Source organism: Entelurus aequoreus, linkage group LG10 (assembly GCF_033978785.1).
Source record: "Entelurus aequoreus isolate RoL-2023_Sb linkage group LG10, RoL_Eaeq_v1.1, whole genome shotgun sequence".
Classification (NCBI taxonomy): domain Eukaryota; kingdom Metazoa; phylum Chordata; class Actinopteri; order Syngnathiformes; family Syngnathidae; genus Entelurus; species Entelurus aequoreus.
In genome coordinates, this window is record NC_084740.1 from 39,968,891 (window position 1) to 39,996,676 (window position 27,786).

Sequence of the window (27,786 nt, forward strand, 5' to 3'; positions counted from 1 at the left end):
CCCCCAAGTATATTTGGGGGAAGCCCTGCACGTTGTCCATAATTGTCAATTACTCCAAGTTCAGAACTAAGATTTGGCACACACTCTCTGAACCCCCTCAAGAAGTCTGCTTTCTGAAGGAGTTTGACGACAAACTATATGAAAATGTATCACTACCGTGTGTGATTAGTTGGAGAAATAGATCACAAAATGTCCTAATTGGGTTGGCGGATGACGATTGTTCCAAAATTTCATGCACAAAGTCTACTTGTATGCCCTGAAAAATAAAATACAAATTTAAATGATCTGTAGGTTGTGGTTTTGTTGGTCACCCTGTATTTGAGGACAGCACAAAGGTTGATGGCACTTTACAGAGCCAGAGAGCCAAGAATATTTTCATTGCTCAACCAGGAGCGGCAATGCATTCTGGGATATCTTGCAAATGGTGATGTTCTTGGGTTTTACTCCAGTTCATCACAGATATGGATTATTGATTAGGTTTTTTGGAAGGCGTAAGAGTACTGCTCACTACAGGTTATGGATGTGACATTTCAAAATGAGGCTAAAATGCACCGACTTTTACACGAGAACTTAAAATTTGACCGTGTAACTTTGTGAACGTCCAACGGTTTCACTACTTTCACCTGGTGCTATCGAACCATTATTTTTTTTAAAAATCAGATTAATCACGTTTTTAATTTTGATTAATCGCAGTGAAGTACTTGCATTATTATTTAAAAGAACACAATATGGTGACACAAATGTAATTGTATTGTCAGAATGTTAATTTTTTTAAATGTAACTACTTGAGCGCACATCGTAAGCGACCGCGCTTTTTACACACACACACACACACACACACACACACACACACACACACACACACACACACACACACACACACACACACACACACACACACACACACACACACACACACACACACACACACACACACACACACACACACACACACACACACACACACACACACACACACACACACACACACACACACACACACACACACACACACACACACACACACACACACACACACACACACACACACACACACACACACACACACACACACACACACACACACACACACCTTGTTAATCAAGAAATGTCCTGCTTAGGTTAGAATATAAAGCTCCTCTTCATGATGCTGTTGGTATCGTGACACCAAGACCACTGCCAGCCATAAGGGATGCTGGAAGACTCACAGAAAAGTAGTCTAAAGCTATTTTTTTTTCTCCATTTACAAAAATCACACTCAGTCTGTCTAAAAATAACAAAACAATAACACAATGCCAAACCAATCCCAGTAACACACCAAATACCTATCTACAGAGCAAAGGCAACTTTTTTAAAAACATTTTGTCAGACCGAATGTTAGGCACTGTGCTGTTATTATGAAGGCGGGGTTAGTGTGCGGCTGTTCTGAGTTTTAAGAGTGTCGGCAGGTGCGACTTATACTCCAAAAAATATGGTAGTTTAGTCACTGTACCAAGTGGTCGTCTCCACATTTAGTTCAGGACGTGTTTCAGGATGACTGAGCAGTACTGGACTGATTTGATTGAGACTTTTATTTGTAGATTGCACAGTGAAGTACATATTCCGTACAATTAACCACTAAATGAATACGTTTTTCAACTTGTTTAAGTCGGGGACACACTTTCCTTGACAAATGTTTCTTCTCGCAATGACAGCATTTCATTTTCTGTGTTAAACAGCGGATTCTGTTTTTATATTTGCCAATTCTGTCCGCGGTTGCGTTTACATGAAAATGCCCGAGTTTTGTGATTAGGCATACTAGCATTGTGTCAAAGAAAAAGTAGCAACCACGATGAGATCCCAAACTTCCAGTAGACGGTTATTCTTTCCACTCAGTTTCAGGAATTAGCATGCATGTTGCACAGCCCATTGATAAATTGCTTAGCCTTGGTGTCATCCATGCCTTTTTCGGTAAAAATGTAAAAAAGTGACCTGTTGTGAATGTTGGTTTTCAGTAGAAAACAAGTTGTGCTAACAGTAGTGAAACATTCAAAAATTGGACATTTAAAACGTTTAGACTCTCAAACGGAGTTCACACGTAAAAGTTATATTTTAGCTTCATCCTGAAAATTCTCCATAACACATCCATACCTTTTACTGTCACATGAATTAGCTAACAGTCTTTGACCTTTTTTAATGATTTCACAATTTTTATCAGACGGGAACTTGTTAGTCAACAAGATGGCTGACTTGCTTCCTGTTGAAAATGGGCCAATCCTTTGACGATGCACAAATATTTTTGTATAATTATCTTTTTACATTTGGACAAATTCAAAGCTTGCTAAACATTCTGGGTCTGACGAGTACATTTGGATGCATTGATGTGACATTGTGGATTCTGTGAGTAAAAACTGTGAATTTCATTTGTTCAACGGAAAAAAAGCTATTTAAATTTATAATTATGCTGTTGCAGCTTAAAGAATAATGAAATAAAAACATGATTGTCACTTATGCAAAACTTGTTGCTAACCAACCTAGGGCAATGGAACAAAATTGTTCAAGCAAAAACGTGTTTGCACAAATGTTTTATGCAATGTTGAGATATTTGGACGTGTGAGTAGTTTGACAAAACACTCACCTCAGGTCTGGTAATGTCTGACATCCTCTGCAGGACAAAATGCACGGTCCAACCCGCTAACTCACTTTACAAACTGAAATAAATAGTAATTTGCAAATCAGACTCAGAAATGCAAAACAAAAAAAATATGAATCATTCTACCAAAATGGTTCAAAGTGAGGTTGGAGATATTTACACATTTTCTAAGTTTTATTCCCAAAACTAAAGCTTGTCACTCCATTTAACGTACAATATCTGAAGTCAGAGAAAAATAAGTCAACTTTTATCTTTAATGTTTGAGTACGTTTTTCCTCTCCTCAAATGTGTCACTGCCGAAACTTAGAATTCAATTAGGGATAACATACTGTATGTTAACCGGTTATATTTACTTCCCTCATGTGTAAAGATTCTTTAAAAAAATGTTTTCACAATAAAATCCATAAAAATTTAACACTAATTGTTTTAATTGATGTGCAGTCTCTTTCTAAAATGTTCAACACTGATCAGATTGTTTTTACAGTTAATGAGTTATGAATTTGAACATACAGTAACCAATCAGTATCATATTTTAGTGGATAACTCAATATACTTTTTGTAAACATTGAAGTGTTTCGGTAGCGACCACCATTTTATTTGCAATGTTGCGTCATATTCCTTCAACTATATTGCTTAATAACTCATAACATGTTTTGTGGTTATGAAAATCCTTTATTTTTTGGAGAAAACTAATCAGTTGAAAATAACCCCGTGTCTAGTATGCAAAGCAAAAACACTCGACATTACTGATCACTACCTAAAGCATCACTGAAAAGTATAAAAATACAATTAAATCATTTATCTTTGTGACAATTCTAGCTTATTTTGCCCCCAACTAAATAATACTAACAAGCACATATTTGAGGAGCTGTACACTGATAAAAACATTTTGCATAAAAGCTGGAAAAGTTTTCATAATTGAATAGAATATGTTCAGTAGTGACAATTTTTAAAGACAGTGATTTTCAGACTTTGGAACACATTTATTTGAAAACTGTGGGATTAGGGTGGCTCGGTTGATAAAGCAGCCACGCCAGCAACTTGAGTTCCAGGTTCGATCCCAGGTTGTGTCCTTGGGCAAGACACTTTAGCTATCTTCCCAGCGCCACCCACACTGGTTTATATGCAACTTAGATAATGGGTTTCACTATGTAAAGCGCTTTGAGTCACTAGAGAAAAGCGCTATATAAATATACTTCACTTTGATGCAGCCACAAGGGACAGTAATGCAATATCACTTCCTGATCAAAAATACATGGGTGTGGCTTAAATCTACAACCAGCCAAGATTCTAACTCATATTTCGGCAGTCACATCAAAACCAGGGACATGATTTGAGCACAATTTTTACATTTAAACATTAAACCCACATCTGTGTCTTTTAACCTCTGAACTTGATTACACCATTGAAAAAAAATGAAAAAAATGTTTTAGGCGGTGTTATCACGACTGGGAACAGCTACTTCAATAGAAAGTACCCCATAAACGATTTTGTATTTATGCATCTTATCACTGTGTTCAGAGTTTACACAAATCATAATCTCAGTAAAAAAAAAAATCCATGCCCAAATATTCAATTACGTATTTTGTTAAACCTGTTTTTTTTTTTAAGTAATGAAACAGCTCTTTGAACTAAAACGGTAGACTGCTTCATGTAATGAGTGGACAGCACAGTTCAAAAAATAAATTTGGATGATTTAACTCAACCACATGAACACAAATGTGAAATATGCTCCCTACCTGAGAGGAGTCTTTAGGATCTTCCTGAGCAAACAGGCAAGGTCAAGTTGGTCTGCAAGCAACCAAAGCACATTTTGTTAGCAGGGAAGAACAAAACATGCTAAGCGACGGACGTAGGAAATACCTGAGAGCGCCGACAAGGCTTCACAACCTGAAAGTGCCGAGTATGCATCCTGAACCACAAGTTACTTAACACATTCATGAAAGTACATCTGACAAAGAAAAAACAGTGAGACAAAATAAATTCAGTGAGCTTTATTTTTAACGAAACTTTCAATATTTTAGCCCAATATTTGTGACTTATTTTTAAACGAACTGAACTCTTGTAAAATTAGCTCCACTGAAAAGTCTGCCAATTAAATAACGACCAAATTTTCATTAAATAAAAAAGAGCAAACAACTTGTTGGGCTTTAACCGCGTCAATTTGGGAGAGTTCTCCCATTGGAACAATTTCTTTGGGCAAAAAAGAAAAAAAATCAAATTTATTCTCTCCCAACACATTAAACCCATCTCCATGACGATGAGATGAACCCCCAACTAGTACTGATGCAGCATCCTCCTGGATAGGAAGTGACGTCGGGGTTGAATTTGCACGAAAAAACGTTCTTGGTTTGTCGCCACGGTCCAGGACGATTGGTGTGCATCAGGGCAGCAAGTCAACCAATTCAACCCTCCCCACAATTTAAAATGACCTTAAAGAACGAGGCAATTTTGTTTCAAAACATCCAATTAAGTATTCCTGGCAAGATGCTATCATCTCAGTCTTTAAGGTTCTCAACCTGGTGGCCGGCCGGCAGTGACAACATCCTGTCGTAACGCCATCACCATCCTCCAGCATTGAAACAAGACGCTGCAATACCGCCAACCGGCCACCAGGACGCAGACGGCTGCCGAGTGTCTGCAAAGCTTGATCCCTGCTCTCGCTCACCTTTCATTGGAACGTTTTTTAACACAAGAATTCCACCCTCCCTCCATGCCAAATAAGCCAAATTGGATGATAAACAAGTCAGGGGCCAGCGTGAGACTTGAGAGCAAGGATCGCTGTTATAACCGGACAAGAAAGTGGACATCTTTTTTTAAGCGCTATAAGTCTTGTCACACGTTAGAAACAGCCAAAGAGCATCTCGCCACAAGAGGGAACCAAACTTTCCAAAAAAGACTCCCAGCTGCTACAGCTGAGAGCCTTTGTGCAAAATAAGGTTTTTGTTAGGACGTATAAGCCAAACCCCACATAAAAGAAACAAAAAGGGAAGCAAAATAAGCTGAGGCGGCCATGTTTGCAGTTCAACTCATTAAGGAATCCTTTCACTGACATTCCCCTTCTGGTTCAGGATCTTCTACACCAACATGCACATCTGTCTGGGTGTTGCAATTACAAAAAAAAACTAAAACAGTGTTATTGCCAGAAGTCAACCGCTCTGTGCGTTAAGTGCTGACCAACCTTCTCCAGGTTGTTTTGATCGTCCCGTTGGCTAGCGAGCAGAGACTTCCTGCTACATTTTAGGTCAGATGCTTCACTTTGACACCCTTCTCCATCCTGTCCTTATTCAAAGGGGGCTGAATCCAATTGCAGTCCTTACAAGTATTTCTTAGGTGTTGACTGTAGCTTCGTGTAACAGCTGGTTGCGCCTCCCCAAGGGGGGAAAAACAAAACAAAAAACGAAATCTGCCAATGGCGCTGCACTGCAGCAAGTAGGACATGATAGAATCTAATCTTTTTCTTTCCACAGCAACGTTGACCAGAGAGCCGAGGCAGGCTCCGGTCAAGTCCACAAGTCGAGGCTGGTGACAAAAGAATTCATGACTAAAAAGCTCTGCTGGCAGTAGGAGAATCAATTTAAAGCATCACGTCTAAGTGCAACTTTCATTTAGGACAGTTTGCACGCCTCCAATTTGTCTGCTGAACTTGGCCTCAATAACAGTTCATGCAGGAAGGGGTCTTTGTTTTTAGACTATTTCTAAAATTATAAATAACCTCACAGCCAACAGGCAGTAATGCAAAGTCTCCAGTGCCAACATGTTGGGTGTGTTCAGTTGTCGCCAGCCTTCTGAACTTGTTTAAAACAATCTTAAAATGAAGGTATTTACAGGGGGGGGGGGGCAGCCTCCGTTTTGCACAACTGAGTTAAGTTTGGCCGCACATAGGAAGGTGAGAAGGAAAAAAAAGACTAAAGCAAAGTCCTGCAAACTGAACTGCAGCGGATGAGGAATCCTCAGGACTCAATGGGGTTGTTTGTTGGCTGCACATTGTCTCTGTTGTGTTGCAGCTGAAGACGAGAGGAAAGTGTCGGGCTCTTCTAGAAGCACAAGCAACAGGGTAAAAGAAAAATAAACGTAGAGTCTGGCTTCCTTCTTGGAAAAACTAAATCCAGCATCTCTGTCCATGGAGAAAAATCCAAGTTTGACCTGCAGAATTAGCCAGACGCGAGCGCAGGCAGCACCCCTCCCCCCTCCTGATGACAAATGAAACGGGTTATGGTCACCTTTGTGGTTTAAACTTAAGAGCACAGCAAAATCTTCTGAAGGCGGAACAAAAGAGCTGAATGATGAGGGTTATTACTTCACAACATGTTGGACTGCTTCTTAAGGCACTTGATACAAACTGGTTCCTAAACAAAGTGACGGATGGAGGGGGGTCATTTTAGGGGGCCTGTGGGTGCTGGCTTCATGTTAGTGGTGCTTTCGCCACCTCTGTATGCACCGATGCATTGTCCACTTGGTCCCGTACTACTTTCCTCGTGGGGAAGGGAGAAAAGGGGCTGTCTTCAGTGCAGGCGGTGCAGCATTGAGTCCTACGACGACGAGGCAAATGAGTTCTTCCAACGCGCATCCAACAAAATTCACAGTCCTGATGGAGGCATCCAAAAAATAAGATGGACAGACTGTACATTTAAAAATAAAATAAAAAAAAGGGAAAAAAAGAAGAAAAATCCAAGTCATGAAGGGGAAGTGTGGGGTCCAAAGGGGAAATGGAGGATGGACTGATCTGTCAAAGGACAAAAAAAAACAAGTCGATTACAGTTAGCTGCGTGAGATTGATCTATCTATATATATAGCTGAAGAAATAGAGTATACGGTGTACAAGCGACCAACATTGCAGGAGGAAGAGAAAAAGGGCGGGGGGCAAATTTTCTTATATAGGGCTGGTGCTTGAGTACCAAATTATTTAAAAATACTGGCATCTTATGTATATATTGTATCTGCTGATGTAGTTCAGTTGTAGTTGAAAAACAAAAAAAGACTGATAGAGGCCGATACCGCCAAGTCAAAATGCTAATAAAGGATCGATCCCTAATAAACAAGTTTGGCTTCGACAATAACGGCAGTGTGCTCAAATCTCTTGTCCAATGGACATGTTCATATGGATCAATTCCACCTATTTGAATTATTTTTTCGAGTTTGCAAGCCTTTAGAATAGTGTAGTTTTGTCTCCGTAAGGTCCTTTGATTTCTTTATTTTGTATGATCCATTTTAATCGTTTTTTTACTCACATTACCGCAGGTACAGTACAGCCTTGCGAACTTTGGCCAACACAAAAGGTTACCGCAGCCCCACAATGCATTGCAAAATCCCATGCCCTTCCGAGCCCTTTCAAGTAGTGAAGGGTGTCTAAAGAGTTCCCAGACCAATTTTTTTCCACCAACTCTTATTAGCCCCACAGCACATTCTAAAAAAAATTATTTTTAACAATATTGGATAAGCTTAGTCCCTCTCTAACACAAAGCTAAGATGTTTTTTTCCAAATAGTATATATTAAACTACATTTGACTGCTTGGGAGCATCTTTAATGCACAAAATGTATTCACATGGTGCTGGACTTGGACAGCCTTGTAGTCGAGTCTACTCACGGGCTCATGGCTTCACTTCTTCGCCGCTCTCGCTGTGGTACTCCGCCACATACAAGCTCTTGTCGATGATTCCGGGGATAGGCTTGATCTCGGTCCCCAGCTGCTCTTCGATTCCTTTCAGGTTGAAGCGGTCGTCATAAGTGATCAGGTTGATGGCCAGTCCCAAGTGTCCAAAGCGGCCTGGATGGGAGCGGTTTGAAAAGGGGTTTAATACGTTGTTAAGACTGCTGGATGTAGGACAAAAAGGAGGAGTTCTTACCAGATCTGCCAATGCGATGAAGATAAGTCTCTCCCAGCTTTGGGAAGTCAAAATTGATTACGACATTCACAGCTTGAATGTCTATTCCTCTTGTGAAAAGGTCTGAAAGAACAGCACAGTTATTCATTCACATCTGAACTACAGCTAACTAAGCCAACTTTTAACCAAGTACTTTGTTGGAAATCATGACAACTATGCAGTAGGGTTGGGGCAAGTGATGATTTATCAACATGGAAGCAGGCGTAGGGATGATGTTCGTTAAGAAATTATCGATGTCGATGCCATTATCGAATCCTCTTATCGAACAGATTCCTTATCGAATCCAGATAGATTGTTGTGTGTGCACTGAGTTCCAAAAGCCGTAGATGTTATGTGACTGGGCCGGCACGCTGTTTATATAGTGGAAAAGCAGACTTGACTGAGGACAGCATGTGGGTGAAGGTTTCAGGTGAGAGAGGACGCTAAAGACACGCCCCCAGTGAGCATACAGTGCTGCTATGTGTGTTGTAAATAAAAACATTTCCAACAAACACATCACCAACATGGACGAGGTGCCGCTCACTTTCGACATCCCGGTGAAGCACGCTGTGGAGAAGAAGGGGACCAGCACGGTAGCGAATCAATACGCACAACGGGGCAAGAGAAGTCGGCTTTTACTGTTGTGCTAGCTTGCTATGCTAATGGACAATGAGACTGACTTTGAAAATGAGGAGAGGGAATCTGGCGTGTTTGATGGAGAACTTGCCCAACTGTTCATTTCGGACACAGGACATGAGGACTGATGGATTTGTGGATGAGGATTGATCAAAAAATTATGTGAGTACATTGATAAATACTTCAATAAAGTACAACCCAACTCAGCTTTGCTCATGCTGCCTTTTTAAAACAGCGTCCATGCATGCTAGTGTATGTTTTAAGCTAGCGTATGTTTAACCATGCCTGCGCCCAAAAATACGCTGTGCCTTATTTATGCGTGAATACAGAAATAACACCCGTAACTGACACGGCGCCTTTTAATACGGTGTGCCTTATGGTCGTGAAAATACGGTATAGTGGCTCGATTCCATGGAATCGGTTCTTTTCTTATCGAAGCATCGGCAGAACCGGTTTTCGAACATCATCCCTAAGCAGGCTTTTGCGAAATAATGTTTTTACTTTCCAATTACAACACACAAGCATGCTCAGGCCTGTTAACTGTGCAGGGAAGAACACTAGAAACCAATTACACAAATAAACCACCTCCAAGTGTCCAACAAAAAAAACTTACCAGTGCAGACAAGATTTCGACAGAGACCATTACGGAAGTCATGGAACACACGATTGCGATGTTCCTAAAGAGCAAAAAAAGAAGAAATTTAACTCAAAACCTAAAAAACTATGAGCCAACAAAATCTACATAGCCAATCCACGATTAAAAACTTCACATTGAGAGCGGCATTTTGAAAAAATTAGGATGCTAGTACTTTATACATTTTGTACTCGAGGCGCCCCAAACCGATATCAGAAAAATACAAGTATGGAATTAAACAGGCTTGTTTAAAATTGCCGATATAAGCTCCAATACAAGTAGTCCTAAATTGTGCAAAGCTGGACAGCCGGTTAACATTTTAGTGTCCTCTAATAAACACACAATTTCTTCGATTTTACTTAATTTACAAAAAAGGTAAACATGCTAGGCTAATGCTAGTAGGAGCAAGCAGCTACAAAACAGTTAACATAGTAAGTATCCGTCATTGAACATTATTAGTCAAAAACAGCACATTTGTCAATATAAACTAGTATCAAATAATTGCAGTTGCAGAAGCGTATTAAAAGTATCCAGTTAATACAGGGGTGGGCAATTAATTTTTACCGGGGGCCGCATGAGCAACCCGAGCACTGCTGGAGGGCCACACTGACAATATTTCAATTAAATTTTGCTCAAATTATTTTTGATATACCGTAAGATAGATAATAATATTTTCATTTAACCTAACTTATCTTTATACAAAAGCAGATGGCTTTTGATGGTTTTGTTTTTAACACTTTCTTACACAACACTTCCTGATGTATATTACAATACAAAAATGTCAATTTCTGTCACTTTATCCTGCATCCTCTTTGTTGTAGAACCTTTATTTAACCAGATAAGAAAACGTTGTGAACGTAGCACGCCTGTAAGGTGATTGGCGAAGAAGGAGTAAGCGTTGCTGTTGCGGAAATGAGTGGTTTTCCTTTTGGAAAGAACGAGATAAGTTGAGCTGTGTTAGTATAGCATGCTCAATAAAAGTTTAAAAAGTGCATCAGACTTGGTGTGCACTTCTTCTGGACGCTACAATTGATGTCAGAAGTGGGATGAAATGCCTCCCAGTTCGCCTTGCCATCAAACCTGGGAGTCTTCATTGAGGGCGGAATTCCCCCCGTGGCAAGCAGCGTGGCTGCACCTGTAAACGCGCTCTCTCTCTCTCTCTCTCTCTTTGCGGCGAGCTCCTTACGTGGCACGTACCTCCCGATGACGTAGCACACAAACAGTGCAGTATGCGCAAAGTTTTACTTCTGCCACCAATTGTAGAGTCCAGAAGAAGTGCACATCAAGTCTGACGCTCTTTTTAAACTTTTATTGAGCAAGCTATACTAACACAGCTCAACATATCTCGTTCCTTCCACACGCACGTCTCCTCACTCCTCATTTACGCAACTCAAGAAGACAACATCTTACTTCAGCAGGTCGTTACACTATATTCTTTAAACACAGCAACGTGTGTACCACAAATAAGCACACAGCTTTACCTTTACTTGGCAGTCCATGTCTTGTTGAAAACACGCCATTCGTCATCAACTTTTCTCTTTTTAGCGTCTCGGGGATAACCGGGCATCACTTGTCGCTGTGCGCCTTCCCTCACAGGACATACGCACATATAACACTTTTCAAAATAAAAGCAGCACAGTTGTATTGCACGCACGACAAAGATTTTTTTTAAAATTTATTTTGTAATTTGAGATTGCCGCTGCGCGCACGAGCATACGTCCACACGGAAGTAATACAAATAACGCTTTTCAAAACAAAAGCAGCACCGTTGTATTGCACACTCGAAATAGATGCTTTTTAAAATGTATTTTGTAATTTATAATTGGCCTCACGCGGGCCGGACAGGGACGTACAAAGGGCCGGATGCGGCCCGCGGGCCGCACAATGCCCAGGTCTGAGTTAATAACATGTCCGCAACATTCAATTTACTGTGTCATGAGCTTACCTTTACTTATTGCGGCTACTAATTATCGTTAGAAAAAAACAAGAGCACAAATTTAAAGACGCCATTGTTCTGTCTGACTAATTTGACTCGATCAAGTCTTTTCTAACATTTTACAACAAATTAAAATATGGATGGTTTCTGCAGATAAGATCAATATTGGGATTAAGGTTCAAATATCGGTATCGTAAGTGAAAAAGTTACTTTGTACAATAAAATTAAAACCACTGTATACTGAACAAACCAACTGTTTTAAAGTTGACAAAACAAATTTGTGTAACAATATATCCCAATTAAAAGAGTTTTAGAATATGCCAAAGGCCAATATACAAACAAGCTAAGGGTAGGAAATGGCTTCCGGCCATCACGTTGGACACTTGGCGTACAAGCAACATGCCTACAGACAACGGTGCCAACCTGTCTCATCTTGGCATGAATGTAGAAACATGAGTAGCCAAGCTGGGAAATCTTCTTTGCAAGGAGCTCCACTCTTTGAGAAGAGTTGCAGAAGATGATAGACTGGTTGATCTGGAGCTACAAAACAAAGTGGACAATTTTAATAAAAAGTGTTTTCAGAACGCTTTAAACCAGAAAAGGGCTGTGGGAAAAAGGCATCACAGCAAAGCTTACCCTTGAGAACAAGGTGTTGAGGCAATGGACTTTTTGCCTTTCAGTGACATAAGCGTAATACTGAGTCACACCTTTCAGTGTCAGCTCCTCCATGAGGTTGATCTCGTAGGGCTTCTGCAAGTGCGAATTCTACAGGAAATTATCAGAAAAACCCTATATTAGCCATTACCAATTTTTTTTCTCAGAGAAATGCCAACAGGGCTGGACAGGAATGGTAAAAAATAATCATTTTGATAATGAAATCACAAATAAAACATGATTCATTTGAAAACATCAGTAATTAGGGTACCACCAAAATTGACCTTTAAATATAATTTAAAAAAACAACAACCCAGATGTATATTTATAAATAAATATCGAGAATAAAATTTCAATTTCCTGCTTTAATTTTTTCTAATTCTTTACACTTTTTACATTTATTTTACCACCATAGTGTGCTTTTTGTTAAAAATTAAATGCAAACATCCTCATTTATCAGTGCAATACATCTTCAGACAAATGTTACCAATATTTTAAGTCAAAGCATAATAATTTTGTAAATATGTCAATAAGTGCTCCAAGTCTTATGCTTGTATTAGGTACTTTTTGAAACCTTTGCAGTCAGACTGGATGTTGCGCACAGCGCCTTTATTGTGGAGGGGGAAAAAAAATCCTCTCAAGTTGGGACTGCTGTCCTGTTCGTACATTGATCTTACATCGATGAGGTCGTTCACAACAACACAAGCAAATGAGATGTTTGTGTATGGATTGTCCTTGCTAGCTTTAGCTTTGTAGTTTAGTCACTGTTTCAAGTGTCAGTCTCCACATTGTTTAGTTTATTACCGTATTTTTCGGAGTATAAGTCGCACCGGCCGAAAATGCATAATAAAGAAGGAAAAACATATATAAGTCGCACTGCAGTATAAGTCACATTTTTTGGGGAAATTTATTTGATAAAAGCCAACACCAAGAATAGACATTTGAAAGGCTATTTAAAATAAATAAAGAATAGTGAACAACAGGCTGAATAAGTGTACATTATATGACGCATAAATAACCAACTGAGAACGTGCCTGGTATGTTAACGTAACATATTATGGTAAGAGTCATTCAAATAATAACATATAGAACATGCTATACGTTTACCAAACAATCTGTCACTCCTAATCGCTAAATCCCATGAAATCTTGTACGTCTAGTCTCTTACGTGAATGAGCTAAATAATATTTGATATTTTACAGTAATGTGTTAATAATTTCACACAAGTCGCTCCTGAGTATAAGTCGCACCCCGGCCAAACTACGAAAAAAACTGCAACTTATAGTCTGAAAAATACGGTATGAATGAGCGGTACCGGTCACATTATTTTCCCGAAATGTTCCTTCACAATTACTAAATATCACTCACATTTCTGCGTTTACAGTCTGTGTTTCTGTCCGTGTTAACTGTAACGCGGAAATGCCTTTGAGTGTAATGTTATTGATTAGACATACAAGCGTTGTGTCAAAAAGTAGCAACAATGACGACATCCCAAACTTTGAGTTCACTCATATGCTCACTCATCCGTTTCACCGTTAAGCTCAGAAATTTGCAATAATCAGCCCAATAATCATTTTCCCCCGAAATGTTATAATTGCGACAAGCCGAAATCGAGATCCAAGTTCGATGTATTGTCCAGCCCTACATGACAACCTACCATAAACTTCTGAACGCTGAGGGGGAAGGTAGCAGAGTAAAGCAAGATCTGTCTCTGTTTGGAGAGGAAGCCCAGAATCTCTTCCATCATGGCAACAAAGTCCTGAGACAACAGTTTGTCAGCCTGTACATAAGCAAAAAGGTACATTTAAAACATTACATAAAATTATTTTTTAAATTTTTTTTTAAAGTCCAAATAAATATACGACCACCTTATCTCACCTCATCTAAAACAATCATTTGCACTTGACTGACTTTGGCCACTCCTTTCTTGATGAGGTCTAAAATCCTCCCTGGGGTGGCGATGACCACGTGCACTGAGAAATACAACAGTTTTAGCATGCATCCACTTACAAAAAAGCAAGAGGCAGCAGTTAAGTATTTTAGAATTCTCAGCATGAGGTGTTTACTTACCGGTTTCATCCAGTCTCATAATGTCGTCTCGTAGGTTGGTTCCACCGGTGGTTGCCATCACCTTCACTCCTCCCATGTGTTTGCTGACCTGGATGGATATTTGGCTGACTTGCAAAGCCAATTCCCTGGTGGGGACTACCACCAATGCTGTGAGAGGGCAGGGGATCAGTTAAACAAGAGCCATGGTTTGAAATGTTCACATCATGTATTGCCTTCCCGTTGCTCACCTTGTATGCAGTCTCTCTTTAGGTCGATGCGTTCAAGTAAGGGAATGAGGTAGGCTCCACTCTTCCCTGTGCCATTCTTGGCTCTGGCTAAGATATCCCTCCCTGACAAGGCGATGGGAATACTTTCCTCCTACGAGCAGAAGCGATGGCTCAAGTTGGGTTGGGGGGGGGACACACACACACACACACACACACACACACACACACACACACACACACACACACACACACACACACACACACACACACACACACACACACACACACACACACACACACACACACACACACACACACACACACACACACACACACACACACACACACACACACACACACACACACACACACACACACACACACACACACACACACACACACACACACACACACACACACACACACACACACACACACACACACACACACACACACACACACACACACACACACACACACACACACACACACACACACACACACACACACACACACACACACACACACACACACACACACACACACACACACACACACACACACACACACACACACACACACACACACACACACACACACACACACACACACACACACACACACACACACACACACACACACACACACACACACACACACACACACACACACACACACACACACACACACACACACACACACACACACACACACACACACACACACACACACACACACACACACACACACACACACACACACACACACACACACACACACACACACACACACACACACACACACACACACACACACACACACACACACACACACACACACACACACACACACACACACACACACACACACACACACACACACACATAATCAGGAGGTAGCATGTTGGGAGGAGCAAACTCACCTGGATTGGAGACGGCTTTTCCCAGCCCATCTCAAAGATGCCCATGAGCAGCTCCCTCTTAAGGCAATAATCTTCAAACTCGTTGCCTTTAGTTGCCGTCACATCCTGTGGAGCAACGGCAAAAACGACTATTAGCCCAGCACATCTCAGCAATTATCCAGAAGGTCGAATCATTAAATTCACAAAGAACTGATTCTATCTGAGCAGAAGAATGCTAGTGGTATACCATCCATTTCATTGCATGACTGAATGCTAACTCATACAGCACATGTTAGGCCAGGGGTCACCAACGTGGTGCCCGCGGGCACCAGGTCGCCCGTAAGGACCAGATGAGTCGCCCGCGGGCCTGTTCTAAAAAAAAAATTAAAAAATAAATTTTTTTTAAAAAAAATAAAAAATTAAAAAAAAATTTTTTTTAATTAAATCTACATAGAAAAAACACAAGATACACTTTCAATCAGTGCATCAACCCAAACAACCTCCCCCATGCACACTCATCCACACCCACTCACACAAAAGGGGTTATTTCTTTCTGCTACCAATATTCTGGTTCCCACAACATAGACAACACATCTGCAAGGGACACAGTCCCTGAAGCACAGGGAGCTGGTCTACTAACATTTTCATTAATTACTATTTTTTATGTAATTATTTTCATATTGTTTTACTTTTTTTTATCCAAGAAAATGTTTTTTATTTATTTATCTTATTTTATTTTTTAAAAAAGGGCCTTATCTTCAACGGACCAGGTTGTCAATGAAATTAGATTTGTTTAAAGGGTTTTTTAAACCAGGCCCAGTCCAGATAAGGTCCAAGTCAGACTCAGCAACACACACCTTAATTCATGTACACAGAAAAAAATTAGGGAACACAACAGATTGCATATAATTTATAAACAAAATTACATCTTCAAAATAAGCATTTATGTACAGTCCAGATTATGTCCAGGTCACTCAAATTAGGGAACACAACAACAGATATCATATAATCTATAAACATAATTATACTTTCAAAATAAGCCTTTGAGGACTTCTCATCTTTTTTTTAATGTTTTTTGGCATCATTATCGTTTTCAACCATGTAACTTTCTAAAGTTAGAAAATACTGAATAAATGTTTTAAAGAAAGTAATACTAAGTGAATATCTGTTTTTGGCCTTAAAAATAAACATTTTACCGAGTACTATAATTATATTGACTAAATCATGATTGTCAATGAACTCTCCTAAAATAACAGAAACCACATTAAGCTTCATAAACAAACCAATCCTTAAACACATTTTTTCAACTTCCACCCAAAACAAAGACACAATATGACAATACCAAAACAAATGCAGGGTGGATTCAGGCTCCTGACAACAAAATCGGCAATCATCTGACACTGTCATATTCCAAAATTTTAACATTTTCCCTGTGGGTAAGAAGTTATAAATAATTTTAATTTGAAAATAACGATTTTGCACATCGATAGTGGTTTTATAGATTAGTTTGAATATGGCATCCCATGGCAACGGGCAGTCAAAAAAGTCCTCCCATTTTCCATTTGTGTTGTATGAGGCAGCCTTCAAAGATTTCTTTATTAAATAGAAATTATATATTTTTCTATTTATTTTAGTTCCTTTTTGCCAACTAGAATTTCTTATTAGAGGTTTACAAACTAATAATTTAGTAGTTCCATAATTAATTATTTGTTTCCATCTTTTCCCAATTACTCCAGTTAGTTGATAAAATGAAAAGCTTGAGCAAGCATCACCATACATAGCTCTAAATTCATCATACTTCATAATTTTACCATTCTCATTGATAATATCATTGACAAAAATGATTCCTCTTTCAAACATATTTTTCCAAAAGAAAGGCTTTCCATCTATTACAATATTAGAGTTCATCCATATTAACTGCTGCAAAATATCGTCTCTTTTTTCTGGCACATAAAATTGAAAACACCACTATGAGTGGATTGTTTCCTTTATGAACCCCGCCATGTTTCCCAGCAGACTCTCTGGGAGGGGATCACTTGTAAAAAAGGATACAATTTCTTTTGATACAGTACATGTTTTTTGTCCAACAGGACATTTGTGTACCACTCAATGTTTAAATACATCTTTGGAACAATTGATGCTTTTAAAGACAGACACATAGCTTCAAGGTTGAGAAGTTTCAGGCCCCCATATTCATACTGTTTGTACAAAACCTTTTTTTAATCTTTTCTGGTTTGCCGTTCCAGACAAAATCGAAGACCCTCCGCTCATAAATCTTAAAAAAGTTTTGTGATGGAGCTGGTAATGACAAAAACAAATAAATAAATTGAGGAATAATTAACATTTTACCATACAAGGTTAGGGATTTCCCTTTCCATAATTGCATAATTTTGTCCAGCTTTCTTAGTCGATTATCATAATTTACTGAGCCTAGATCTTCCAGATTTTCTGGGACAACAACACCAAGTATGTTAACTGGTCCATCTGTCCACAAAACAGGCACTTTGCATTCCATTCGAAAGGACGTTCCCTTTAGATTTCCGATCCTTAACATTTTACATTGATCATAATTAAGCTTAAGGCCAGATTGCTGTGAAAATATGTCCAAAAGATTAAGAAGGTTCCGCAAACAATGAGGAAAAATCTTATCTTTGTGAATCAGCCTTTTCTGACATGAACTTCATCAAGAACAAACACAGAACACGCCTCGCTGATGCACATCTGCAAGACTCACTCAGAGTTGCAGTGTCAAGTTACACACCAGAGTACAACACACTAGTTAACAGTATGCAATGCCAGGCTTCCCACTAACTGACAAAGAAACAGATAACAGATTTGGTGTCCAGTTCAAAGTAAGTGTGACATGATTTAAAAATTTGAGAGTTTACTTTTGTATTTTACATGAGTTATTATTTGTACAAACATGGTGCAAAGTAATTCATGATTTGTTAAAAAATGTTAGTGGCTAGCTAGTTAAAATGGGATATTTTGATTTCACAAGACTGTCTTAGAAGTGATCATTTGAAAATGTTCAATTTGAAAAATGTGCACTTAGAGAAAATATAAAAATAAAGTGTTGCATATTGATATTTATCTGTTTCTATATATATTTATTGTGAGAAATCATTAAGATGATCAGTGTTTCCACAAAGATAAATATCATTAATTATTAATAACAGAGTTAAAGGTAAATTGAGCAAATTGGCTACTTCTGGCAATTTATTTAAGTGTGTATCTAACTGGTAGCCCTTCGCATTAATCAGTACCCAAGAAGTAGCCCTTGGTTTCAAAAAGGTTGGTGACCCCTGTGTTAGGCTAATTCAGTCTCTCAAACAGTCTCTCAAACTGTGCCCCCCTTAGCTTCACTGTAACCACGGTGGAGGAAAGACTGGTGTGTTTAATTTTTGATAAGCTTACAATGTTATTCAGAGGTATTGTCATGACAAATGTATCAACAAAATATACTATTTTTAGTGATGGTGGAGAGTGTGCGTGTGTGTGGGGGGTGGCAAAATATTTTCTTCTTCCTAGGTGGGGGGCGTAACAGAAAATATTTGAGAAGCACTGGGCTAATTAAACATTGAATATAGGCCACTGTAATAAACAATGACCTCAAATACTACTGGAGTTTGAGGATACACAATCAGACAAGCTTCTGTCTTTTAAAGTCCAGAGGTGGAACCAACTGGCATGTGTTGTAACGAGGGACGGGTATCGTTCACATTTGAACCGATATGGTACCAGATCCGGTTACCTGGAAATCAATATCGGTACAAATTGTCACTGTGTTGAATACTATTTGATAATAAAAAAAATATATGTATCATTTAAAAAGTAGCTGATTATGATAACTGTGCTATTCAGTTATATACTGTTTACTTGTGCCATTTGAGTCTCATTCGCACTGCAATTGTACTGCCAAGACATTAGATGGCAGTACTGTATATGTTATCTATGGTATGTGGTCTAACTGGGAAGTAACTTTTTCCAGGAAGCTTAATGTGTTATGTTGCGCCATATTGTTTATACTGAAAGTAGTGTACTTATTACACAGCTTTTGTAGTTCTTACCAAATTTGGGAGGTATTGAAATCAACATGTAAAATGGCTAATGCTAATGCAGCCTGTCTAACAAATCCACTGTAAATTAGCATCAAGCTAGCGAATTTTGGAAGAGTTGAGCCTTAATGTTTCAGTGTTTTCTACCAATCATACTTGCTTTTTTAGTGTTGAAAAATGCAACATTTAGAGCAGTCCTCAAATACTGGGGCGTGTGGGACCTCAGGGAACATGTTTTTTGGCCGTAACAGAATATAATGAAGCATATGTAGCACTTTGTTTCACAAAAAAAACAGTATGTGGTTTCTTTTAATGTTTATAAGCTTACGTTATGCAGAGGTATGTTTATAATAATTTTTTAGACAAACTATTATTTACAGTCACGGTGGAGAGGGGGAAGATACACTACCGTTCAAAAGTTTGGGGTCACATTGAAATGTCCTTATTTTTGAAGGAAAAGCACTGTACTTTTCAATGAAGATAACTTTAAACTAGTCTTAACTTTAAGAAAATACACTCTATACATTGCTAATGTGGTAAATGACTATCCTAGCTGCAAATGTCTGGTTTTTGGTGCAATATCTACATAGGTGTATAGAGGCCCATTTCCAGCAACTATCACTCCAGTGTTCTAATGGTACAATGTGTTTGCTCATTGGCTCAGAAGGCTAATTGATGATTAGAAAACCCTTGTGCAATCATGTTCACACATCTGAAAACAGTTTAGCTCGTTACAGAAGCTACAAAACTGACCTTCCTTTGGGCAGATTGAGTTTCTGGAGCATCACATTTGTGGGGTCAATTAAACGCTCAAAATGGCCAGAAAAAGAGAACTTTCATCTGAAACTCCAGTCTATTCTTGTTCTTAGAAATGAAGGCTATTCCACAAAATTGTTTGGGTGACCCCAAACTTTTGAACGGTAGTGTATATTTTCTTCTTCCTTGGAGGTTGGGGGGGTAACAGAAAATATTTGAGAAGCACTGATTTAGAGGGAGTTTGGCTGAATCCGCCTTGAGTGCTGCTTGACAGTTTACGTCAGGGGTCCCCAAACTACGGCCCGCGGGCCGGATCAGGCCCCCCCGCATCCAAAATCCGGCCTACAGAAAGTCCCAACTAAAAAAAATAATAAATAAATTTAAAAAAATTAAATCTTTCCTTTATAATCCATTTTCTACCGCTTGTTACTCTTGGTGTCTCCTAGTCGCTCTGGCAAATCATATAGTCTAAAAATGAATTTTCCCATCGATAACGTGACAATGTTAAATGTTGATGAACATCAATGTTAATTGATGTTCAATGACAAAACGGAGTCAAAAAGTTTGGGGACCCCTGGTTTACGTGAACCGGCATTAAGTCTGAAACCGGACGTAATGTCATTTGCAACAAAAGGTATCGAAATATGACACCTTTTGATTTTACCTGAATAGATACCTGGTAGTACCGACAGCATTCGGTTGGTGCCTACAAAAGCACCAAATTCGGTACCCATCACTAGTTCTGTATACCTCGAGTTCAGCTTAGTGAGCATCTAAATCACGGGTCTTCAGTGTTTTTCAGCCTGAGGACTCCCAAACTGATTGAGAGATCTAAAAGGGGACCCCTACTTGTACATAGCTTTCCGCCGCATGCGATGCAACTTGTTCTGGAGCAAATCTATTAACGGCTCTGTTCACTAGAGCATGTTGGATTAATGAGTGTGTATTTAAAGACAATTATATTCCAATAAAATATTGTGGGGAATATAAAAAGTTTTTGGAAAAAACAACATTTCACCCCCCCCTGAAATACCTCCAGAGACCCCATATTGAGGACCTTTGATCCAAATATTTCACTCCCCTAGCATTGTGTTTTTGTGGTGCTCCAGATCCTTGTTGTTGGCTGAGCTCCACACAAGGATCTGGGACTTCTCAATAGGAGATGTATTGCAGAAGGCGGGCCCTTGTAAAAGAATCATTGTATGTGATTGGATAAACCACTTGTCCGTTATCTTGAATGACGTGCTACTTCCACATCGAAATCAACCTGTGACGCTGGGAAATCCAAAACAGAACAGCCGACATATTGGACAACGACAGAGCGAAAAGTTAGAGAACTTTTACTGAAACAACGCAGCAATGTCAGTAGACGATCGATGTCGTTTGTGCAAAGAAAATGTCAGCACACGACTCCTCGCTGCTCTGTTTGAATCAAACAGTCGCTTCGGCGCTACGTCACATCTATGAAATCCCGCCCGGCGATCCTGATTGGTTCATTGTTTTTTGCTAACTTGAAGGAGTTTGCATTGCCTTCGAGGCCAGATCCTTGTGTGGAGCTCAGCGAACTACAAGGATCTGGCGAGAGTCAGGTTACAACAGGCTACCATTGATGACAAAGAGGAAATGTGACCATAATCATAAAACCAGAAAGGGAAGTTACTGCAATGGTGTGCAGCAACAAAAGTAGTACTGTCAAATGTAAATGCCAGGATAATACAAATGAGCCACTTCAACCTTATGCTACATCATCAACCCCCTGCCCCTCAGAAGGACTTCGACAAATTCTAACCAACAGCATCAACAGCAACTCTGACCAGGGCTCTGCTCTGATTGGTCAGCTTTTTAAACAATTAGTTCATTTCTGATTTGTAGACATCCCGGTTTTACCCTCCAGTGAAAGCTACAAAAACAAACACCTTCTCCTCCAGTTTTTGAGCAACATGTACAATTAAAGTGACTGCAGTTTTGACAACTACTGGGTTGTCTCTTCGGTCAACCATCACTTCCTACTACTGGGTTACAGAAAATCTAATGTAATGCTTTTTAATGAAACTAAGATATAATGCCCATGTCATATTGCTGATCACCATTATATACAATGAAAGCATTAGTTTACATTAACTGTGGCCAAATTAAGCACTATCATAATGCAAGTAACCCTTTCAAATGTAATGATTTGTCATGACTGTAGTATTTACCATTGTATTTGGAGGGTCAATAACTGAAATATCCTAAATAATTAAACAAAGATAAAATGGATTCTCAATATGTTAAACTGCACACAGTCTCCCCCCCTCATTTAATTCTGTCAAACAGACGTGCTAAGGTGCTGAGCGATGCACAAAGTGAGAACTCTTGTATAAGAAAAACATTTATCGATACCGACAAAGTTATCAAATTAATTAATCATTTAATTAATTGACTTTGTGGCCCAAGGCCTATATCTGTATGAATTATTTTAAAATGTCTCTGGACTTCGTATTTAATGCCATTCAAGGCCTTAATTTTCGCAAAATCAATTGAATGACTCTTAATTACCCGCGAAAACCCAGAGTTAACTTATTTTTACACTTGGAAATATTCCCAGACTTTATTTAGATTTCAATCTTAAAGGTTCCACTGCACAGTTGGGTAATTTCAACACCCCCTTTTGGCAGTTAGGTTGCAAACAAGACAGTCATATACAAACCGAAGTTTTCATCCTCATGTCCTTTGGGGGCAGTTTCAGATTTTTCTTCCAGTCATCTCCGGGCCTGTGAAAGATGACAGGCTTGTGAGAAACGCACAAAAACATACTTTGCGACAGCAGAGATGTCTCGGAACGTGGAACTCCCATTTTTTGGTGGCGTGACTCACTTGATGACGGCATTAGTCGTGGGGGCAGGCTGGGCGTTGCCGTTGTTGATTGTGCCTTTTATCTGGTTTAGTGGCTGTTGTTGGGGGCCTCCGCCTCCTCCTCCGCCTGGCGCTCCTGCCGGCTTCACCGAGCCCCGGAGCTGGCCATTCTGGTTCGACAAGCCCAGAATCACTGGGTTCTCTGTCCTGGCAGTTCTCATGTTTTCCCCTGAGCTTTTATCAAGTCCAATTTCAAATTAAACTAAGAGCGAATCCACGTACAATTTAAAGATAGTCCTTCCCCCCTTGGGGCTTGTTCTCTTCTATACACCCAGTGTCCAAATATCTATCCCCAAGACTAACTATATAATATTGCCATTTGTGGGACATCAAGCGTCTCTTCAGGGTCTGTTTTGAGCATTGGTTTGAGTTTAGTTAAGGAGAGAACTTCACAGCAGTGTCTGCAAGGCAAACTGCAAGAGGGCTTAGCTTGCCTTCAAGTATGGGCCCACTTGTTCAGTTAGCCATCTTGATTAGCTCCACTGAGCTGCTGCGTCCTCCGTCGGATTAATACCAACCCTGAAATGAAGTCAACAAGTCAGAGAAAACTTAAAGCTGACAAATTAAATCAACTTAGTTGCTGTTGTGTTTACGAAAAGGACCAAAGCCATGTTTTTGACTCTGCTAGCAGCGAACGCAAATGCGCCCTATGATGACGTTTTAATCCAAATGCACTAAGGGTTAGTCTACCACAAAATAAGTGGCTCGGGAAGTGTACGATGACAAAACGGATATGGCAGGGGTGTCCAAAATGACAGTTTTGTTGGCCTGCAACATATTGTTGGGAAAAAAACAGTGAAAATGTAAGAAAAATTATCAAAAATTTGGAATGTAAAATCAACTAGCAAACATCAATAATCGATTATTGTAAATAAAGTAATGCAGGCAGTTCTAAAATTTGGCTGACCGCAGCGAGCCACTTCTTTGAGAGATCCAACCAGCTACTTTAATTTAGGGCACTTATGTTCCAGTTTTGCACACGTCCATTAATCTAATAAATGTAATTGGAATTATTCAATCGTTTATTGTTTTCAGAAGTTACAAGTGACGAATGCTCAATTAGTGAAATGAAAAGAATAATAAAATGGCATCAATACACATGCATCAAGAATGGATTTTTTAATCGAATTGTAGGGTGCCCAAAATACCCACCTCTACCTATAACAAAGTTGACAAAGTTTTGTCTGCCAAAATATGTCATCTGTTTGCAGCATTTTTTTATTAATAAAAACAAAATGGTCAATGCATACTTTGACTTTTCAGTATGCGGCGACCCTTGGTGGAAAAAGTTTAAACACCCTGATCATAAATATTAGAAGCTTTCAAAATAAAAATAAATATTGTTTAGTTTGTCAAATAATAAAAACACTAACTCATGCCTTAATTTGGAATATTCCAACAATTAACACCGTAAAAGGTGCACCTGAACGTTAATATTTTTGTACAGGCAGAATTTTTGACTCACTAGGTTATGCAGATACACAATCGTAATATTCCATTCTTGCAGGGGGGAAAAAAAATCTAAAAAAAATAAAGCAAGAAAAACAAAATGTAATGAGAAAAAGCTAAATGTTCTAATATACTTAGTCAATTATAACAGAGCTGACAAATGCTGTCTTTAAATAATGTGTGCATATTAAACTTTTTTTTTTTAAACTAAATTAATATCAAGATGGCCCACCTGGACTTTTGAGTAGTGTACAGCTCTGGTAATGGGTACATTCGCACCCACCTGCACAAATGTACTTCAAAATGTAACAATCAAAATAAAAATAACTTTTTTTTGTTTACTAGGGCATGCATCTATAATATGCATTAGTTTGACCATTTAAAATCAACGATAATAAAAAGGAGATGCTTGGAAATAGCATAAAAATGCCCCAAAAACTTGGAAAAACACGATTCATAGCGTTAGTTTTTGGTGTAACCATCATGAGCGTTCTGTTCAGATATATTTCTTTTATATTTTGATAAATCATCATATTTATGTATTACTAAATTTAAATAGGTATTGATCAATCTTTAAGCTGTGTGTATTTGATTTCAGTTTGCTTTTGACATCTTATTTAGAATTGTAGTTGAAACTTTTACAACCTTGTGTTGCGCTCATGATGGCGTAACCAAACTAGATTTCATTTAATGATCTTATTTTGAATATTTCCCTTTTTTACATTTAGTATATTTAAATATTCATTTATAAACATTGAATACATTTCAAATATCAATAAAATGCAATTGCCTTCATCTTATAGGGTAATGTTTAGTTACACCAAGTCATGAGCGTAACACTAAGCTTCATCACTTCATATCTCTAATTCTGGTGGTGTTTTATACTTTTTTCTTTTTGGAACATGTACTATACATATAATACAATAAAGTCCCATATAAAATTATGTTTCTAGCAATACTTTAATTTTGCCTTTGAAAGTAACACTCCAATGTCCATTAGTGGAGCTGTACACAGTATACAGTTCTTGGTGGGAGAAGTTTGGACACCCCTGATACAAAACATTAGAAGCTGTTGAAATAAACATTGTAAAATATAACTACTAACTTATGAATTATCCATCCATCCATTTTCTACCGCTTATCCCTTTCGGGGTCGCAGAGGAATTAAATAATTACAAAAACCCCAACATTAAACACTTAAATGTGTAACGGGAGGTTGATATTTCAGTACAGGCAGAATTTTTGACACGCTCGGTTATGCGGTTACACAATCGTAATACTACATTTTTACAGGACAAAAAAACAGTAGAAAAGGCAAAAATGAGAATCAGCACCTCCAAGTCCGAGTCCATGGTTCTCGCCCGGAAAAGGGTGGAGTGCCATCTCCGGGTTGGGGAGGAGACCCTGCCCCAAGTGGAGGAGGTCAAGTACCTCGAAGTCTTGTTCACGAGTGGGGGAAGAGTGGATCGTGAGATCGACAGGCGGATCGGTGCGGCGTCTTCAGTAACGCGGACGCTGTATCGATCCGTTGTGGTGAAGAAGGAGCTGAGCCGGAAGGCAAAGCTCTCAATTTACCCGTCGATCTACGTTCCCATCCTCACCTATGGTCATGAGCTTTGGGTTATGACCGAAAAGGACAAGATCACGGGTACAAACGGCCCAAATGAGCTTCCTCCGCCGGGTGGCGGGTCTCTCCCTTAGAGATAGGGTGACAAGCTCTGCCATCCGGGGGGAGCTCAAAGTAAAGCCGCTGCTCCTCCACATGGAGAGGAGCCAGATGAGGCGGTTCGGCATCTGGTCAGGATGCCACCCGAACGCCTCCCTAGGGAGCTGATTAGGGCACGTCCGACCAGTAGGAGGCCACGGGGAAGACCCAGGACACATTGGGAAGACTATGTCTCCCGGCTGGCCTGGGAACGCCTCTGGATCCCCCGGGAAGAGCTAGACCAAGTGGCTGCTTAGGCTGCTGCCCCCGCGACCCGACCTCAGATAAGCGGAAGAAGATAGATGGATGGATGATTAAAAGCTAAAATGTAATCAATAATTATACGTAGTCACCTAGAACACAGAGCTGACAAAGTGTTGTCTTTAAATATACATACATACATACATATATATAATTTGTTAAACTTTTTTTTTTTTTAACAAAATCACCCCCCGCATAGTTTGACTTTTCAGTATGTGGCCCTTGGTGTAAAAAGTGAGGGCTGAAAAGAGGCATGTATAAACTTATCAAGATGTCAAACAACCATCGAGCCTTTTAATAATAACCAATGACGTAGATTAGCTTGCACAGGAACATTTACCTACAGCCATGAATGAGTCGTCGCTGACGCAAACAAACTAGTCGACATTATGCTTTTCACAGGTGACACGTTTCACCCAACTAACCAAAACACTCACCGAATATTAGTATAGGTAGCGAATATTACTATAGTTAGCGAATGTTAGTACAGTTAGCGAATATTAGTACAGTTAGCGAATATTAGTACAGTTAGCAAATATTATTATAGTTAGCGAATATTAGTATAGTTAGCGAATATAAGCGAGTTACCGAGCAGGACTAGCTCGTCCGCTAGCGAGCTAGCTAACGATGGCATTCTAATACCACGGCACCAATATCCCCACAGACGACCCAGGTGGCAGGTGAGTGACTTTACGCGAAAGCGCTATCTTCGTGGGTCACATGTTTACCTCAGATAAGCGAAGTTTTCGTCGTTTTGAAAGCTGTGCCAAATGGTAGCCGAGCACACCGAATGAGGCTTCTTCGTCTCATCCGAGCCTTCAAGATGGCGGCCGCTCCTTTTTGAGTCCGCCCCCAGCCAGCCGATCAGCTGATTCCATTTGGAATCACCGCCTCTCCCTGTGGAAGTCCCGTTTGTGCCAGGACAAGTCGCGATTATCAGACAAAAAGGTCACAATTATCAGTTAAAAAGTTGGGATGTCCGATAATGGCTTTTTGCCGATATCCGATATTGTCCAACTCTTTAATTACCGATACCGATATCAACCGATATATACAGTCGTGGAATTAACATTATTAATAATAATGTCAATGATAATATAAACCGATAAATGCTTTAAAATGTAATAT

General features: G+C 39.4%; 1 protein-coding gene across 1 annotated transcript; it reads right to left on the reverse strand.

Moving 5' to 3' along the window:
* Positions 1 to 4,611: 4,611 nt before the first annotated feature.
* ddx6 (DEAD (Asp-Glu-Ala-Asp) box helicase 6) lies at positions 4,612 to 27,541 on the reverse strand. The gene is made up of 14 exons (XM_062060858.1): positions 27,387 to 27,541; positions 23,205 to 23,762; positions 23,038 to 23,101; positions 15,556 to 15,660; positions 14,655 to 14,784; positions 14,428 to 14,574; positions 14,236 to 14,330; positions 14,015 to 14,137; positions 12,340 to 12,468; positions 12,127 to 12,243; positions 9,747 to 9,810; positions 8,480 to 8,581; positions 8,221 to 8,400; positions 4,612 to 7,358 (listed from the first exon to the last, which is right to left on the reverse strand). The coding sequence occupies exons 2-13, from the start codon at positions 23,402 to 23,404 to the stop codon at positions 8,225 to 8,227; spliced, it is 1,452 nt and encodes a 483-aa protein (XP_061916842.1). The 5' UTR covers positions 23,405 to 23,762; positions 27,387 to 27,541; the 3' UTR covers positions 4,612 to 7,358; positions 8,221 to 8,224.
* Positions 27,542 to 27,786: the final 245 nt, after the last annotated feature.

What these genes read in the sequence shown, in the direction of transcription:
- ddx6 (XM_062060858.1), bottom strand. Translation starts at nt 23,404, where the DNA reads ATGAGAACTGCCAGGACAGAGAACCCAGTGATTCTGGGCTTGTCGAAC. An exon ending in AAATGATTGTTTTAGATGAG is followed by an intron (nt 14,138 to 14,235) that starts GTGAGATAAGGT and finishes GCTTATGTACAG; the next exon opens with GCTGACAAACTGTTGTCTCA. An exon ending in TCAACACCTTGTTCTCAAGG is followed by an intron (nt 12,244 to 12,339) that starts GTAAGCTTTGCT and finishes TTTGTTTTGTAG; the next exon opens with CTCCAGATCAACCAGTCTAT.